Source organism: Fundulus heteroclitus, chromosome 12, assembly GCF_011125445.2.
Source record: "Fundulus heteroclitus isolate FHET01 chromosome 12, MU-UCD_Fhet_4.1, whole genome shotgun sequence".
NCBI classification, from domain to species: Eukaryota; Metazoa; Chordata; class Actinopteri; order Cyprinodontiformes; family Fundulidae; genus Fundulus; species Fundulus heteroclitus.
The window spans coordinates 29,724,037-29,743,825 of record NC_046372.1 but is presented as its reverse complement, the minus strand read 5'-3'; the positions used below and the strand labels follow the sequence as shown (position 1 = coordinate 29,743,825).

Below are 19,789 nucleotides of genomic sequence, written 5' to 3'. Positions count from 1 at the left end.
GATTGTTTTTCTTTCTTAAAAAGATCAAGCATTCATGTATTAAATGAGTGAAATGATGATTATTTTAGTGCAGTCCAAGTGTCAGACAGGCTAAGGAGAAAATAGTTTGTGGAAAAAGGAAGTAGCGCTTGGAAGGAGACTGCAGCTGCTGGCTACAGGAAATCTGCCGAGAAGAAAAGAGGAAGTGGAATCAGATGCTTTGGTTCAATGACCTGCTGCCTGGGGTCGGAGAAAGAGGAGCGAAAACTTTTGACTCGGCCAGAGATCTGCATAGGGTGAAAGGTTTATGAGGTGATAAGGTACTGGGTGCAAGTGTTCGGTGGAGAGAGGGGGGGGATTGAGGTTTGCAACCTCCCAACGGCTCTCTCAGCACATAAAAGAAGGGTGATTTGGGTACTCGTTGCTCAGTTTTCTCGTCTCAAGGGACAGGCAGCACGGAGCTGAAGAACAAAGAACCCCGGACAGGAAAAGAAGAGCAATGAGCCGAGGAGAGAACACCTGTCTCTGAGAAACACCGGGACTGAGCCGTTACCCATTTCACTGTGTTCCTCCAAATTATGGGCCAACTTTTCAAATCCTGTCAAGAAGAACTGCTGTGGTTTGACCTGGTCGATGAGCTGAACCTAGATGCCCCGAAGATGCGAGTTGCACCTGCTAGATGTCAGTTCTGCAGTTAAACCACCCTCTCGAGCCAAGGAGAAGCACCTCAGGCACGGACATCAAGGCAGAGACTCGTGGTGTGAGTCTTTGTGAGTGGGGCATCAACGGGACGTCAGGTTTGCCATCAAGAGAAGGCGCGTTGTTCGGTCGAACAGCTCTTCATCCAGCAATCAAAGCCACTATGAGTTTCCATCATAGGTTCGGGTCAGTTGCTCCTCTAAAGTCAAACTCCTCTCCTGAACGTATTAGTAAGCAGCCTTAGATAAGAGATAGGAAGTTGATTAAATATTAAATTGTAATCTGTTAAATTGCTTAATGCTGTTTCTAATCCCCTGCAAAAGCATACTAATTAAAGAAGCATATAAAATTTTATTAGAAGTTGTGGACATTCAATTTGTGAGTCAACATTTTTCCGAGTTCTTCTATGATTGTAAAATAGTCATGGTGCATGATTCTAGAAATATTTTGGAGGTCTTAAAAGGTTGCCTATAGCCCAAACTTTAAAACAACACCCTTAGGGACTTTTGAGTCTTTAAAAAATACTGATCGTGTAACAAGTGCTGATTTATAGGAGTAGGAGCCACCGTTAACTAGGGCGGTGGATGGGTTACAGGTGGCTTCGGGCTACTAGGTTGCCTGACCTGTCCACTGAAGAAGGGTGTGGCCCTAGGACGAAGGTGGTTAGCTGGTCAGTCGTATCCTACTCATCTAGCTGAAAAGGTCTCACAGGAATTCTAAACAGGGTAATACTCGTTAGATTCAGAGGTCCTTAGAACCCCAGCTAGTTTGAGCTTTAACCCAAAATAGGAAGTATGTGGGGGAAGTGGGGTTTTAGTTCAAAGCCAAAAATCTGACATGGCGCCCAACGTGGGGCCCTGAGAGAGGGAGACCCCAAAAAGTAGTGGTAGGGAGTAGAAAGGCTGCTTCATAGACCACAATCTGTAACAATCTGAAGGCGAGTAGGATTGTTAGTGGCTGGCCCATGCCATCAGTCACAACCCTCGCAGTAACTACCGTCGGCGTAGGTGAGGGATGAGCTTTATTGAGGGTAACTGACCCAACCCATACAGTAAAGCTAGTAGACAGTGGTCTGCACCCATCCCTGCTCCGATGTGCCAGGAGAGGGTTTGGGGGAGCAGACAACTTGAGACGACAGAGACAAAGGATGGCTGAAGCCAGTGAAGACAAAGGATCTCTACTCTCAGTTGACCTCTCAGAAAGGAACATGCCTTGGGACACAGGAAAACCCCAGGGTCAGATGGCTGCAACTCCACGTTCTCCCATGAGAAACATCACCAGATGGGGCAGGTGGGAAGACATCCTACACGACCCTGATCTCAAGATCAGACCAGCACAGCCAGCCTGCAGGAACCAGCCAGCGCCCACTGCACCATTTCAAGATGGACAGAAGGTGTGGATGAAGGCACGTGATCAACCTGCAAGTATAGCTGTTAAACCCAAGTATGACACTGTCGACATTGTGAAGCAAGTTTTAGATTGTAACACTGTGCTGCTGCACAAGAAGGGGATCCAAAGAGTGGAGCAGCTCAACCAGTTCTTAGCTAAGGAAAACCAGAGACCGGAGAATGGCCAGTGAATCATGCACCTTGCCACCCTATATCAGACTGGCCACTGTAACAGGGGTGGTTGTCATTAGAAGAACCACTTCAGAGCTCTGGGTAGGAAGAGCTTTGAAGAAATTGAAATGGGTTAAAAAAGGACTCCTGCCAGAAGAAGATGAGAAGTTCTTGTGGCAGAAGCTCAACTACTGCTGCACCGTTTGCCAATCTTCAATCCAGCTTGAAGTCCGCTGGCAAGTCCCGGGGAAAGGAAAAACCCTGAGTCACCATGCCTCAGGCAGAGATCTCACTCGACTACTGAAACATCAAGTGAAGGTCACTGATGCCGAAGTATGTGGGGACTGCCGAGTACGACACCTTCCTAGTGGGATTTTCATCACCTACTGGGACCTGGGTAAAGTTTTCCCTACCTCGTGCTTCTGGTCATGAAATGAAGGTAATCTCACGTACTGTACTGCCTGTCAAGAAGAGTTTAAGGAGGGGCGGCTTTTAGAAGTCGGACGTGCCTATGGTGTATAGGCTGCTGATTATCTCAGATCTTCCATCCATGATGTTGGTGATGACCTATGCTGCCGTGTTCACCTACACCAATGCGGCCTTGGACCCTGACCTGCTGTTCAGTTCCCCCTGGCTGGCTGCCCAGGCCGGAACCTCGGCGTTAAAGGGCCTGTTTTTTTATTTTTTGCTTGCTGCTCAGCTGCGAAGATTTTTTATTTTTTTCCTGCCAAGATTTTTTCTCTTCAATTTTATAATCATGTAACATTAATTTCCCTAGGGTAAGGTCAATTGTTTTGAGTGGGGAGTCACAATCTTAAGGGTTTGATTCATATGGTTAACTGAAAACTCTGATGATGTCCTGGAGATTAGCTGTTTCGACCTGGATGGACTGTTCTAGGGTCCTGCAGGGACCTTGGCTGTCGAATCTGGTTGACCTCAAGAAGGGGGTGTCAAAATACCTCTAAAATCGGTGGTGTGGTGAGCTCAACCATATTCTCTACCATTCACAAATTAAGAGATAATTTGGAAATTAAAGGTATTACATAAAAAAGATAACATAAAGAGCTCTTTAATTGTGTATTTAAATTGATTGTTTTCTTTTTATTAAACTGCATGTTTTGACTGATTGTTTTTCTTTCTTAAAAAGATCAAGCATTCATGTATTAAATGAGTGAAATGATGATTATTTTAGTGCAGTCCAAGTGTCAGACAGGCTAAGGAGAAAATAGTTTGTGGAAAAAGGAAGTAGCGCTTGGAAGGAGACTGCAGCTGCTGGCTACAGGAAATCTGCCGAGAAGAAAAGAGGAAGTGGAATCAGATGCTTTGGTTCAATGACCTGCTGCCTGGGGTCGGAGAAAGAGGAGCGAAAACTTTTGACTCGGCCAGAGATCTGCATAGGGTGAAAGGTTTATGAGGTGATAAGGTACTGGGTGCAAGTGTTCGGTGGAGAGAGGGGGGGGATTGAGGTTTGCAACCTCCCAACGGCTCTCTCAGCACATAAAAGAAGGGTGATTTGGGTACTCGTTGCTCAGTTTTCTCGTCTCAAGGGACAGGCAGCACGGAGCTGAAGAACAAAGAACCCCGGACAGGAAAAGAAGAGCAATGAGCCGAGGAGAGAACACCTGTCTCTGAGAAACACCGGGACTGAGCCGTTACCCATTTCACTGTGTTCCTCCAAATTATGGGCCAACTTTTCAAATCCTGTCAAGAAGAACTGCTGTGGTTTGACCTGGTCGATGAGCTGAACCTAGATGCCCCGAAGATGCGAGTTGCACCTGCTAGATGTCAGTTCTGCAGTTAAACCACCCTCTCGAGCCAAGGAGAAGCACCTCAGGCACGGACATCAAGGCAGAGACTCGTGGTGTGAGTCTTTGTGAGTGGGGCATCAACGGGACGTCAGGTTTGCCATCAAGAGAAGGCGCGTTGTTCGGTCGAACAGCTCTTCATCCAGCAATCAAAGCCACTATGAGTTTCCATCATAGGTTCGGGTCAGTTGCTCCTCTAAAGTCAAACTCCTCTCCTGAACGTATTAGTAAGCAGCCTTAGATAAGAGATAGGAAGTTGATTAAATATTAAATTGTAATCTGTTAAATTGCTTAATGCTGTTTCTAATCCCCTGCAAAAGCATACTAATTAAAGAAGCATATAAAATTTTATTAGAAGTTGTGGACATTCAATTTGTGAGTCAACATTTTTCCGAGTTCTTCTATGATTGTAAAATAGTCATGGTGCATGATTCTAGAAATATTTTGGAGGTCTTAAAAGGTTGCCTTTAGCCCAAACTATAAAACAACACCCTTAGGGACTTTTGAGTCTTTAAAAAATACTGATCGTGTAACAAGTGCTGATTTATAGGAGTAGGAGCCACCGTTAACTAGGGCGGTGGTCGGGGTACAGGTGGCCTCGGGCTACTAGGTTGCCTGACCTGTCCACTGCAGAAGGGTGTGGCCCTAGGACGAAGGTGGTTAGCTGGTCAGTCGTATCCTACTCATCTAGCTGAAAAGGTCTCACAGGAATTCTAAACAGGGTAATACTCGTTAGATTCAGAGGTCCTTAGAACCCCAGCTAGTTTGAGCTTTAACCCAAAATAGGAAGGAAGTGGGGTTTTAGTTCAAAGCCGAAGATCTGACAAGTGCCTTGCAAGAGTATTTGCACAGCTTGAACTTTCCCCATTTTGTGTACAAACTTCAATGTGTTTTACTGGCATTTAGTCTCATAGACCTACAAATAAATGAACAAAACACATGGGAAGGAAAATACATGTTTTAACTCAAATTCTTACATATGAAAAAGAAAATCCTGACAACGTGGCAGGGCTTTGTACACAGCCCCCCCTCAGTAAAACCTAAGAACCACAATTTCCTGCCATTACGCATATTTCAGGGATATGTCTCTACCAGTTTTCCTCCGGGGCCGCCATGCATTTAGCTCCAACCATATTTCCATTAGCACGGATCAGCTTCCCAGTCCATGCTGGAGAAAAACATCCCCATGGTAACGGTGTGCTAAAAGCGATGTGCTTACTTTGCATTTTGTCTAGAAAGCTAAATTGTGGACTTATTTGACCAGAGCAACTTTCTCCACGTTTTGCTGTGTTTTCTCTCATGACTTCTCAACAGCCAGATTTGTGGAGCGCACAACAAACAGCTGTCCGGTTGACAGACCGTTTTTAGTCAAAGAACTCGGAATAACTTTCTGGTTATTTAGTATGGTGGACAACAAATGTATGAAATGGTACGTTATCTACAAATCAAGAAATCTGCTCAGCACCTTGTGAGTCGAATTATGAAAAACTGAAATGAGTATGTTTGTCTTGAGAGGAAATTGTTTGATTCTTCACATATTAATACTAGCGTTTGAATAAAGTATTAAGACACGCTTGCTTAAATATTGCTCATGACTGAAGCACCTAAATGGAGAAAATTTGCAAAAAGCAAAGCAGGCAAAGCTGGTATGTTTCCACTAGAGCCTGAGGCAGCAAGTCATTCTCAGCACGGCAGCGTCAATGGAAAACACATGTTTACAGCCATATGTTTGCTCAATGTTGTTTGGATGAGCTCTTTAAAGAGCCATACTGGTAGTGTTGCAGGTTTTAGTGTTTTTCAGACTGGACAATGTGCTGCATCATCACTGACAGAGCGTGTTCAACATTAGTCAGTGAACCTGTTGAACCAAGTTTACCTGCGTTCAGTCCTCCTGGCTTTCCCAATGCCGTTTTCTCACCTGCTGTAACCTCTTTCAAACTACTTGTTTTGAGTTGATTACCTTAGATAAACCTTGAGGGAAGTGGATGAGAAAAGCTTTACCGGATGGGAAAAATACTCCCACCACACACTAAAAAACTCTCTTTTGAACTCCGCCTACTCCTGGGGAAAATATCAGGCTTTGTACATGGGTTCAACAGCTAATTGCTACCTCTGTCAGTTATGCAATATAGGGAGTTTTTTTTTTTTTTGTCACTGAAAACAGCTGTCTTTAGTGGGCAGGGATGCTTGTTCTCATTTCTTTTAGGAAGTTATACAGTCTTTGTCATTAATTCCCATGTGTTGTATTCCTGTTTTTCTTTGTTAGTTTTTTTTTTTTTTTTTAAGCAGCCTTCCTTTCAAACATTCCTTAAAATACACGGTTAAAATAACTGGCTTTTTTTTATTCAGTGTTGATCAAAATGTTGTTTGTATAGCCTATTTGTAAATTTAAAAGATTTTTTTTCCATTGAGACGTTATAGTGATTTTCAATAACTCAGAATAGTATTAAAAAGGGCCTGTATTTCCGTTACTTAGTTCAATAAGCGAAGCTCATTATAGAAATTACACATACACAGAATGATTTGTTCAAGCCTTTATTACAGCTAATTATAGTGATTTTTAATTTCCAACTAATGAAAACATGACAACTATATTCTAATAATTCTATATTCTATATTCTATATTAGAATATTATATCAGCCTAATAAAAAACATTTTGATATATTGATGTGGGCTTAATGAAAGTTATCTTAAATACGTGCTTAAAAGTTTCTTTTTTTTAAAAAGTACTCCACTCGGCTTTCCATTAATGCTATAAGATGTAGCACTCTGTGAGCAGACAGCATCTTTTTAGTAATGACCTTTTTGTGCCTTACTCTAAAGAGAATTAGATTTTTTGAATTCAGTTACAGAGATATATTACCTTTTTCTGATTTTCAAATGTATTGAGATGCAACTGTGCAAATAAACCTTGCTTACATAAACTGTTTTTGAAACACAAAAGTTGTAAAGCTTTTTGTTTCAACGATGATACAAGCTGAAACTAATGTGGCGTCACTGACATTGGGGATCTGTTGCAAACAAAAATCTGACTCTCAAAAGCTCCTCAGAAATTGCTTTTCCCAAATCTGATTCGCCACAGCCTTTCAGTGCACAAACCCACCACGGTCAGGTTCACTCTTATCTCATACCGAGGAAGTTTACTTCTTGCTATTGGCAGCGTGAGCATCAGAAGCTAGATGAAGATCAAGCTATCGTAAATCTCCAATTATTTCTTGACAGATCTGGCAGGAAATCTTAGTAAGAGGAATGTTTGGCATTGGGTCCCTGGCCCGAGATGATTTGTGTATTTAGAGGAAGCCTAGTTTGGAGATATTGCTTGGAAAAGACTGTGAAATGGGAAGATTAAAATACCACAGTATCAGCTTTTGTATTTTGTGCTTTTGTTGATTTTTCTATCCAGTCTTGCTCGTTGTTTCACTGCTTTGCAGCAAATGCACGTCTTTTTGTAGAACAAAAAAGCTCTTAATTTTTACTTGGAAACTGAATTATGTTAAACAGTGAATATGACCAAACAGTCTGATTTGTGGAGCGCCTACAAAATGTTCTTTGTTGGCAAAAAAAAAAGGTGTTGTGTACAGAATGGCACTGTAAGATTATACTTTTATACAGCCGTTCTTTTTATTGCATCGGATGTAATCTGAATACAGGCACAACAACAGGCAGAACAAAAAAAGCTTTATCGGCAGAGCGTAATACAAGCTTCTTTCATGCAACAATGTAAAAAAAAAAAGAACTTCATTGTGTTGATGTGAAGGCATTTCCTCTCAGCATTTGCACAAAACTCAAACCAGGAAACATCCCCGTCATAAATGACTGCAGTTGCTCATTGTGCAAAAAAACATCAACAAGTTTAAAAATAAACAAGAGCATTTGGCTAAATGTTTAATGTCATCTTTACATACAATATGACAATAGCTGTACATCATTATTGCAAATTAAATGACTTCTGGTGATAATAAAGCGTTGATTTCAGAAGATTCTTCTACAACCTTCAATTCTTTTCTCCTATGATGAAGTTGGGCTATTCCTGCAGGTCTCTCAACTGTAAAAATAATACTGACTTTTTTAAATCTCTCTACTAGTCCAGGTCCTCACATTCATGTGCCCAATATTTCTTTAAATTGGAAATACAAGCACCAAAGGTTAAAAAGGACAGTTTCTTCAACTTAGCGTCCCCTATTGAAATTACATTTATTTTACATGGAACAAAGCGTGGGGAACTTTGAGTAATGCATTTGCTTTAGTTTTTTTTTCTTAGTGGGCTGCAATTGTATGAATAACAGCTCAAAATAGTTGTTTTAAGAGAGCAGTGGTAACCCTCAGAAAGTTGCAGGAGGACCTCTGTCTGTCTGCTCAGCTCGACACAGCTAGCACACTATATGTAGATGACAGCTTACTCACTTTTGTGTTTTTATGTAATGCTTAGACAATTTGACACTCTGCTAAAAGTTATCCCGAAATGACCTCTTGAAAAACCTGGACAATGTAATAAATTGCTGCATCTCATCTGTCTTAGAAATTTTACAAGGAACCTAACTTGAAAGACTATAACGTAAAGTATAAAACACTTAAAAAATAAAGAGCGACAGACACACTAATCCAGATTTCCATCTCTCAAGCAAACATCCTTTAGAAATATACTCATACTGTACATAGAAACTCATCTACAATATAATACAGCTACACAGTGATGTGAAAGAAATCAGTTATAAAGACGGTTTCTCAACTTACAACTGGCAGGAATTACAAAGCTAGGTTATTTACATGTGTAGATTTCATAGTCATTGGCTGCGCTTGTCCAATGCCCTCAGGCCTTGCCTTTCTGGGCCTCTTTTTTAGCAGTTAGCCTCTTTGCCGTTAGCGTTAGATTTTGAGTCGGGGTTGATGGTAAGTTGTAGACTCTCTTCCGTGTTCTTTTTCTGATCACGTGCTTCTCCTTCCACATGGAAACCAACCATCAGCTGATAAATTATCGTGCCAATAAGGGCACCAAGGAATGGGACGCAGAGTGGCACCAAGAACCAGCCATTTCTAGCCCTGAGGGGAACAAGAGACATTATATCATGAGGCATGATTTTAAAAAATATACTTAAGAACATAAAATGGAAAACACCATGTATTTTACAGCCAGATTCTTTCTTTCTTTCTTTCTTTCTTTCTTTCTTTCTATCTATCTACACACTATAATATATATATATATATATATATATATATATATATATATATATATATATATATATATATATATATATATATATATATATATATATACACATATCCATCCATCCATCCATCCATTTTTCTACACGCTTATCCCTATTGTGATTGCGAGGGGCTCTAGCTGTCAATGGGCGGGAGGCGGGGCACACACTGGACAGGTTGCCGGTCCATCGCAGGACAAATATGTATATATATATATATATATATATATATATATATATATATATATATATACATATATATATGTATATGTGTGTGTGTGTGTGTGTGTGTATGTATGGAGAGAGGGAGTGAGAGAGAGCACCACCATGAATAAATTAATGTTCATCTCATGTAGTGGACTTTGGTAGCTTCCGTTTTGGCCAAATGTACAAATGTAGTCCCATCATTCTTTTGCGACTTTGAATTCATTTGTACTTGCTATTTTCTTTCACGCTTCATTGACTAGTTTCATTTGTGGATGTTGAAATGAATACAATGTTCATAAGAAACAATTCTGAACATAGCTGAAAGCTCAAGTTGTGACAACGATGTTGTTTAAAGAGCAATGCAGGGGGTCAAGGTAACTCTGCAGGCTTCAAATGCATCTGGTGTCTTAGACCTCACAGCTATCCCCAAAATACTGGCCAATAACTAAGCCCAAAACAGGGTATACTTACGTAAAAACATCAGTTCCCCAGCCAGCTATAGCAGTGAAAAGGCGTGGTCCGATGTCTCTGGCAGGGTTAACAGCATAACCAGAATTGAAGCCCATGGACAATCCAATGACCAAAACCACAAATCCCACAGTGAAGGCCTCCAACCCTTGGGGAATGGGGTTGTTGTATGGGTCCACAATTGCCAGAATGCACACTATGAGGGCTGCCGTGCCAATAATCTATGTCAAAGCAAAACATATGGGGGTCAAAACATGAGTTTAATGATTTATACATGAAGTTTTCTGTTAAATTTTTTTTTAAGTACCTGATCAAAGAATCCATTCACAAGAGTGAGATGCTTTCCGGGGTAGGTGGCAAAGACGCCAGCAGTGGAAGAATCCCCAGTAACATTAAAGCACCCGGGAAAGTCCCAAAAGGCATCTAAAACAGGAGAATAACATATAAACGTTTGTCTTGTTTGTAGATGGTGCTCAGTGCAATCTGAAACCGAAAACTCTCTGGACATTACAGGATAGCCCCTCAGAGACGTCCCTTACCATAATACATGCCAAAGATAATAGCAGCGCCGAAAAATGCTCCGATTGTCTGAAAGAGGAAGTACATGGGGAACTTTCTCCAGCGCTCTCTTCCAAGCAGGCAAAGTGAAAAGGTCACTGCAGGGTTCAGATGGCCACCTTTAGGAGAAACAGGACATCATGTAAACATTGTGAGAACTGCAGTGCGTGTATTCTAAAAACCATATAAGAAAATAATGCTAAGCAATTATATGTGTTCATAGAGAGATCATCTTCAAAAAAAAAAAGGCTGTTCAGTTAGAACAAATAAAAACTAGCAATAACTCACCACCTCAGCCCAGGTAGTCTGTTTTGATCTGCTTACCTGATACTTGGCCACAGACCAGGATCCCTAAGGTGGCGCCAAAGCCAAAGGCAAAGTTGATAGTGAGGAACCTGCCATGGGAACCACGACTCAGCACGCTTTGGGCCACAGCGCCACAGCCAAACATCTAAAAGGTAGAAAAGCAAGTTAAGGTATTGATGCTGTTGAGACAAGTCATACCTTGCAGTGAATATCTGCTTGTGGAGCAATAATTAAAAAAGAAAAAGACAGACATTAGTAAATTGCAAAGTTCTGCTGAGTTAAAGTCGGTTCTTATTTCTGACCTTCCAGAGTGGTCCATGATTTTTATTAGTATACACATTTCTAAACACAAACCCACCTTATTTTTTATTATTTTATACTCAATAAACTCTTCTTTTGTCCATCAAGGCCAAGCTGAGCGACAAAAATGTGCCTCTATGATCATCATTCAGTAAACACAGTCAAAAAAAAAAAAGAGCTGTAGGATGGGGAAATAAATGAGTTCTATTGTGCTTATGAGGGCACACGGGACAGCTGTGCTCTGTATGTATGAACAGGTCACTAAGGTGTCCTCATTTTGAGCAGGAACTGTCAGAAACCAGAAAGGTTTCAGAATAGGAACCAGATAACGGGCCAGTTATACCCAGGGTGGCACACTGAAACGGAAATAGAACATTGTTGCCATATTAAAGCTTGTCTTCTCCAAATGCGTCATATAACAAAACTAAATAAAACTAAATTTGAAAAATTCTATCAAAATTCTAAAGAAAATCTGAATTTTAAAACTTAAAATCTATACATATATACAGAGAAAAAGGAATTTACCACAGTCAACCTTTCTGGCTGTATCTTAGTCAGAAGAGTTATCCATGTGGGGAAAAACAAACTGAATTTACAGCTTTGTTGTTTTGGTCAGAGAGTGCTTCAGCCCATTAAAACTATTTTTCCAGCCTCCTTTTATATATAATTGCTATGCATGTTTTTTTTTTTCTAAATGCATGGCTTAAAACATCTGTGTGATCCATGTTTAGGCTTTGACTTTTCAAATCTCTGGATAAGCATGCGATTCAGCAAAACCGCACCACTCAGAAATTGTGGTTAGGCTCTGGGGTTACCGCAGTGAGAAGGACTGGCGCCTGCGTGTCCAAAATCACTGAACTCGTTAATCTTGACCACGAAGACCTGCTTTTATTGTCATTTGCACACAGGCTATGAGAAATGATATTTCAACAACAACATTAATGCCTTTGCTGCTGGGACCATTATGGGCTGAAAAGATTATGTTTACAGCTTGGCTGAAAGTGTGTGCATTCCATTTTTGTAGCAGAGGCATCTCAAGAAGAGCCTTAAGGAAATTCCTTCAAATTTGAGACCAAAATGAATTAGGACTTGAAGGAAAAAAAGAAAACAATGGTCAGCTTTTGGCTGTCAAAGCATACCGTCATCCTAGGCTCATGTTGATACTATGCAATCCATAGCAGCATTGTTAATTATTGAACATACAAAGGGGGAACTTAGTTACATTTGGCACAAAGAGGTATTGTTAACTCGTGAAGGGGTAAGATCGAAAAACATCATTTACAGATATTTACTGAAACTTCCAGTACAATGAAATTGAGGAATTGCACATATTTTTTTCCCTCAATGGCTTTTATAACGTTCTGAAAATAAAACGTTCACCATTGCTAGACCCTCCCTCCAGAACAGAAAAATAATACGCTGGAAAATGTGCCTGCAGACAGAGGTATGCAGCAACACCAGTGCCCAGTCTTTAATGTCAGACGCATTGGATTACAGAGGATGAACCTTCAACTTAAAAGAGCCTGCATCCTCGCTTAGCTTAAATTCTACTTAAAGGATTTTACTCTGTATTTCATTTGAAAATAGGGGTGACAAATATTACATAATTGCCATCCTGCTGTAATTAGCTTCAGAGCAGCAAGCGACACAGAACCATCTGATTCATCTGACTATGCACTCCTGCAGGTACTGAAGAACTTTAAAGACGGTCTGGGCGGGGGTGGGGGTGTGTGGGGTGGGATGGGGGGTGTTGTAAAAAGAAAATCCTCTGGGACACACACTTGGGGCATTGTCTGAAGGAAAACTACCTGCTTGGCCTGATCCCTGTCTTTAAACCTGTGTGGTATCTTTTCAAATTCAGGAGGAGGGGCTCAGATGGCCCTGGAAGTATCGTCACAAGCCTTAGTGGAAAATGCCGTCATCTTTAAAGGGCTTAATTGTCCTGCTGCATTACAAAGACAGAAGACATCATCTGTCTCTTTTTGAATCTCTAATCAATACTCTAATCAGTGCTGGTACTCACAAATGTTGACACCGTGCCATGTAAATGTATTACAGTGGATGCTTCTTTTTTAGATTTTGTTCACATGAAACTCATCTAAGTCATCCTGTTTGATAATGATAATGATGATGATGCAATAATTAAATGACGCCAAGCCCATGCAGGTATGTAGCTACACACCCACATCCTAATATGCCATTCATCCCTTCAGCTATTCTGCATTTACCAGTAACCTATTGCTTTCTTTAAAAAAATCTAAATTGTCTAAACTGACTTCATGAGTTCATATTAGAAGAAATATAACCATTTATATGTGGAATGGGTTCAAGGGCAAATTTCACAGAAGAAGTAAACTCCTGTCATTGTTGTGAGACCTACTGTTCCAGGTATGCAGCTGACATGTGTTACCTGAAAGACAACTTGACCACACCTAGAAACATGACAACAGTCACACGCTGTGTCTTTTTACGTAAAATAAACAAAAAAAGAAATATTTTGGAGGAGATTCATCAGAGGGATCATTACCGGAAGGCTCTGTATTACTGATCCAAAGCAAAGGCTAAGTATTTATTTAGGCCTTAAGGTTTCCCACTTACCATGATGTTTTAGTGGCATTTAAAGTATTAGCTGCAAAACTAATTTGGTCCAAAGAAGCAGTTAAATTACACATATTATAAGCCAGGACTCACTGAGTCATTGCGGTGGAGCAAAGCAATATTAGCCCTCGAAATGATGAGTTATGAAAAGCAAAATGAAATGTTTCTTTCCTATTGGAATTAATAAAAATGGAAAACATTGGCAGCTCTTGACATGCCTGTTTTAATGCAAAAACACACATGCCACGTGATGAAAAGATTTCACGAGGCTGTCTGCAACAAACTAAATAAGCAAATAAGCTTTTATTGAAATAACATATAGCCCCGAACAATGTTACTTTGATGTTTGATCTCAGTTCATGTGGGGTTTGTAAGAATCAATCACGCCTTCCCTTTCAAGTTTGTCACCTGTCATCCATCACTTTTCTGCACTTGAAGATGTTAGATAAGAAGTGCAGCCATAGTTACAGTTTTATGAACCAGAATATTCTTTAAAAACTAAACTGCCTGACAGGTGCAAAAGGTCACATTTTATCAGAATACACTCTATCTTTCATCAGATTATGCTGTTTTGCTCATATAATCTGTGTAACGTGTATGAGTAAGACACCTCAAACTGTATACTTTCTAAGGCTTCACATTAAGTCCACTGGAAACACTTAACATTGATTTTCTTTTGAGGGATGTCACATGATTATGAAATTATCCCAAAATGTGAACATCGTCAGTAGCACCTGGACCACAAGTACTCCGACTTACCACAAGGATGAGAGTGCCAAGGCACTCTGCCAGGGCCTGGCGGAGCAACAGGTGACGGATCTGAAAGAAGCGGGCCAGTTTGTCCAAATAAATCTTCTGTCGACCCATTTTGTCGAAGGCTGGTGAGATTTGGAGAGGATACAAACAACACAGATGCACTGGGACCCCTAAGTGTCTCTGAAGGTGGAGGACCAGCGCTTGCTCTTAAATAGTAGAACTGGGCTTGGAATCTGGACCTGCCCCCTCTGTAGCAGCCCATCTCGTCATGTGTGACTCACAGACTGGTTTCTCTCCCAGGCATCTCCTCCCTCTGAGCTGCTGCAACACAGAAAAACACACACCTTTTTTCTTCTTTGTATTTTTCCCTTCTTTTTTCACGCGAAGAATAACTGTTGTAGCCAAAGCATTGGAAAAGCTCTTAGCTTTTTTTGTTATGTTTTTTTTTTTTTATGTCATTTTTTTTTTTTGCAGATCTGAATCACTTCTCTAAAAATATATGAAGTACAGCACCTTCCGCTGTAATGAAACAAAACCTACACAAATACCCAGTTGAGAGTAGTCTTTCAAATTTGCCGTGTCTCTGTTTGTCCCATAGCCCTTGTTCTAACCCATAAGAGCCTGGAGGCTCGATGTAAATAATGCATATCCGATGAACCAACTCAACGATCACATTTTTTTTTAAAAGAACGCTGGCATTTCAATATGTAGTATCACAATCAAAGACTTCTTTTCTGCGTGGCTTGTAAAACTGTATTAGAGCTTGTGAACATTATTTTGATCAAAACTGTGTCTTAACCTAAGGCCTAAAATGGCTAAACACGAGGGGCTCTATTAGCACCCTATAACCTGTATGTTTATTAGGCTCTGCTAGCTGTGCTCAGGTATAGCCTACACAAAAGGTTAAGTCATTAGATTACATGACTTCAAAACTAAAGCACCAACTTTCTTATGTAAGAGAACTGATTTTTCCTGTACGTTTCGTCCACACCAGACTGACTAGAAATGCATTTGAATATGCCATCATATCCACAAGTCTTCCAAACAAAAACAAATGCTAAAATGAGCCTAGCTACAGTGCTTAACATGAAAACATCAACAGGAGCAAGTTGTGTGTTAATTCATTGACGACTGAAGACACCTGAGTCAGATAGATTTTATTTAGAAATAAAGATATAACGCATTTTCGGGGATGCATTGTAGGTTTAGCCCAGTGTTTAAGCAACATATACGGGGTGCTCCTGCAGAAACTGTGGTTGTAATTAAGTATTTATCATTTAGATTGTTTGAGCAATGAGATCCACAGATTGGATTGTATGTTTTTCAGAATAATTGAATCTGTAAAACACTGCGATAGACTGGTGACCTGTCCAGGGTGTACCCCGTCTCTCGCCCATTGACAGCTGGAGATAGGCACCAGCAACACCTCATGAGTCATGACCCCAATAAGGATAATCAGACATACTTTATTAAGTGTGTATAGATAATGGATGGATGGATGGATGGATGGATGGATGGATGGATGGATGGATGGATGGATGGATGGATGGATGGATGGATGGATGGATGGATGGATGGATGGATGGATGGATGGATGGATGGATGGATGGATGAATCTGTAAAACCCTGAAATATAGGCTTGAATGCTGCTGTTGTGTTTCAACACTCCCAGTATCTGCATCTTCTCAGCCAGATGCAGTCTTCCCTCTTAAACAGGGTAAACCTCGACTCATCAGACCACAGGCCTTTCATCCATTGCTCCAGAGTCCGATATTTTTTTTTTTAAGGCTCTTTGGTACCAATTACTTCACATCCTTTCACACTATACATGAGGAAATGCACTTACTTTCACTTATAAACATAGCCGTCGGTCCTGCTGTTGTTCTGTTACGATTTGATTGTTACAAAGATGATCATTACTCCCAAAATTCTTCCAGTTGTAATAATGTGTGTTAATCCATTGATATTAGTTTCAACAACCTCCTTAAATGATGAAACTTGACACTTTACAACAGATCAACATGTCTTCCATGATGGGGAATGTGTCATCTGGCATGTTGGAAATGAAAACGGCATTGGTTAATTTAAAGATAATGAGGCATACAGCAGTTGTACTATGAGAAAGGCAGAGTATCATCCCAAATCAGTTTGTCCATTCTCCTTTGACTTCAACAAGGTGTTTTTGTGCACGCAGCTGCATTCAAAGGCACGTATATCCACCACACACACACACACACACACACACACACACACACACATATATATATATATATATATATATATATATATATATATATATATATATATATACACATATATATATATATACCCCTTGTGATGCCTGAAATTCAGCAATTAGTCTTCAGCAGGTATAAGTGGATCGACTTGCTGCCATTTTATTGGCCGAGTTACAATTTGTGTTAGCAAACATTTGAACAGCTGTTCCTAATGAAATGAGCTGTGAGATAATGTAAATATCTGCATTAAGAGCCAAAAAAATTGTATGTATAAATTTCATTGTCACAAGTATTCTTTCTTACTTTTGCAAAGTAGGTTTAACGGCCAATAAATCCTTTCTGTACATTGTCATCTGATTCCTTAATCTCCCAAACTATTTGGTTATAAGGTTTGAACTGAATTAAATCTTTTTTTCAACATAAATTAGCACTCCTCTAATGAGATTAATCCAAGTTTGTAGATCTCCTCATTCAGGTTTAACGTCTTAAATCTCTGTGCTCCGTATTGTGACCTTCCGGGTTTCATGCCTGTTTCATGCCTGTTTCATGCATTTGCATAATCCCTCTCACCTGCTTTCACCTGTTTTTGTCTCCTAATTTATTTATCAGACCAGTTATTTTGTGTCCTTTGTGAAAGCTCCCCCACAGTATTGTCTCATTCAATAGAAGTGATTACATTACAAAGCATTCAGATACTCTCTGATCAGGAGTTAATCAAAGAAAGATTTGAAACAAACAACTGGACTTCAGTTCTTGCTGTTAAAATTTTCCACTCTTCGTTCAAAGGGTGTTCTCAATTCAAAATAAGTGAGGTAGAGGTTTCCAGCTTTTGATCTGTTAGGGATGTGTGTCAGGTATGCGGCTGGTTATCTGTGCCCCCAGCAGGAAGTAAAAGGTGGACGGCAGCAAAGGTATTTTCTATCCACTCTAATCAACAGCTGAATTTGAGGAGGCAGAATCCAGAAGAAAGGTGTCAGAGCGTTAGCTCTCCTGAGCGGTACCTGGCCGATCTGACTAGACCTGGACCATAATTCAATAACAATATATATATATCGATCGATGGAAAACAAGGGTCAGTAAAAATATTACAGTCATTACATCCTCCAAACCAATCACAAACACAGACCCAGGAGCCTAGCTCCGCCCATTTCACAGAGTTCAGAGAGCAGGCGTTGTTTTCCTTTCTTTAAAACTCGCAGTCTTGGTAAAAAGTTGGTTGAATAAAAAGTTGAGTTTGAATTCGGTGTTTGTGTGTTCTGTAGGTTGCGTAAAATAGCCATGGCTGCAGTTAAAATATATGTTTTGAATTTGTTGATAATCATAGATATCGATCAATATGATTTCTATTTTATCAATATGCTTTATTTCTATATCGTCCAGTCCTACATCTGACTCCACTGTTGCTCCCTGTTGTCTTGCCTGTTTCTCATTCCTGTGTGCTCTGTTCAAGAGCCTGTTCCGAGCGTACCTCGAGCCATCCTCGTAGCCCGCACCTCCGTGGTTTAGGACCAACATTGCCTGCTCCAAGTCCCTGAGCCTTCCTGGTGCTCCACTGCCGTTTCACCTCCTGTCAAGCTGACACCTGTCCAAAATCCTGGGCTCACCACCAACAAGCTTCATGCTATCTACCCTGAATATCCACCCAGATACCACCGCTGCCTGCTCATACCCGCCTCTGGAGTTCTGCCAGCCATCTGCCCGTAAATCAGCCTCTGCTCCGTTTTACCACCTCCTGACCTGTTGTCGATGCTCACTCCCTGTCCCATATTTTCCTGTTTCTAGTCCTCCATTAACTACTCACTTCTTTAAATTAAAGATCTTTAACTGACTGCCATCTCCGTGTTTGTTTTCTCAGGGTCAATGATGGTTGGATAACGTAAACATGACAATGTGCCGTTCTGCATATCTAAATTCACATGCAGGACGGACTCCCCTTACACGGGCGGCGTCAGTGCCATTATTCTCCTGGCTCACTGAGAGATGTTTGGTCACAAGCAAGAAGGTGTGAATTGGCTCGAAACTGCTTGGGTATCAGGCTTAATGCTGGACTGCATGTTTTTGAAAGCTGAGGCCTACTTTTGTTTCTGTTCCTTCTGAATGGCTTCCTTCAGCCCTCTCTCAAACCATCAATCTGCTCTGTCCAGAGTATGACCTTTGTGGTCCTCAAAAAAACTGCCCCTAGTTGAGCCATGTGTCTGGAGAGGTTGTGTAATTTCTGCGGAGGTCTGAAGGTTCCTCGCTGCACTAACCTAGATATACTACAGCGCTAAGTTTGTGTTTGGGAATCTTATCCTTAGGATGAACCAAACTCTGTCTGAGAGTTTGGTTCAGTCTAACATGCATAGAGATGTTGTGCATGGAGTTTCTCAGATGTTCCAGCAATGTGGCAGATGACAATGTTTTTGTACTTGTTCTTTCTCTTGCTCTGCTCAGTTTTGTGTTTTCTGGATTTTCTCGCTGCTTTGACAAGGCACTAGTAAGAGTATCCATAGATTTATAAAGTTTTTTTTATATTTTTCTGAAGTTTTTTCTCACCTTCTGTCTTCATTTGAAGTGTTTGACCCGAAGGTGCTAAGGTTTGATGACAGGAAGTTTGTGTTTCAGTGGGTGGTGAGAGCTAAACAAAAGGTACCGAACTCTGTGGGTTAGTATCTGATAAACAGTGTTGAGGCTTCCTTCTCTTTCAATGTGCACCAAACAGTCCAAAAAAGGCAGCTTGTTGTCATCAGACTGTGACTTACCAGTGACTTTTCAGTAGTCTCTGTCATATCAGTCCCTTATTCAACAATTGTCTAGTAATTGTGTTTGTTTGGCTATCACATTTGAAAATCTGATTTACTTGACTCAATTATCTGAGTACTGTGGTATTTTTCAATAAGACACAGTGCGAAAAAACATCTGGAAACATTTTAGATTGCACCGATACTTTAGAAACTCAATTCTGAGTCAGAGCGTCAGAGTCGTTTTAGTGTTTTTTCCTGTTAAATTACATGATCGATCCTGACTTGTGGCGTCTTACCAACAACATGTCCGAGCAGTGTTTGGAGCAAATTGCAAATTGACATGTTGGATTGCCGAAGGCAGTCTGAGTCATGACATAACACATAACTGC

The 19,789-nt window shown here is 40.6% G+C and overlaps 1 protein-coding gene across 1 annotated transcript; it reads right to left on the bottom strand.

Annotated features, from left to right (window-relative positions):
- Positions 1–7,642: 7,642 nt before the first annotated feature.
- aqp3a (aquaporin 3a) lies at positions 7,643–14,576 on the bottom strand. Its single transcript, NM_001309963.1, is given in 6 exon segments — positions 7,643–9,083; positions 9,926–10,143; positions 10,230–10,345; positions 10,462–10,599; positions 10,805–10,931; positions 14,444–14,576. Coding segments are annotated over 6 exon segments (909 nt in total). The 5' UTR covers positions 14,552–14,576; the 3' UTR covers positions 7,643–8,881.
- Positions 14,577–19,789: the final 5,213 nt, after the last annotated feature.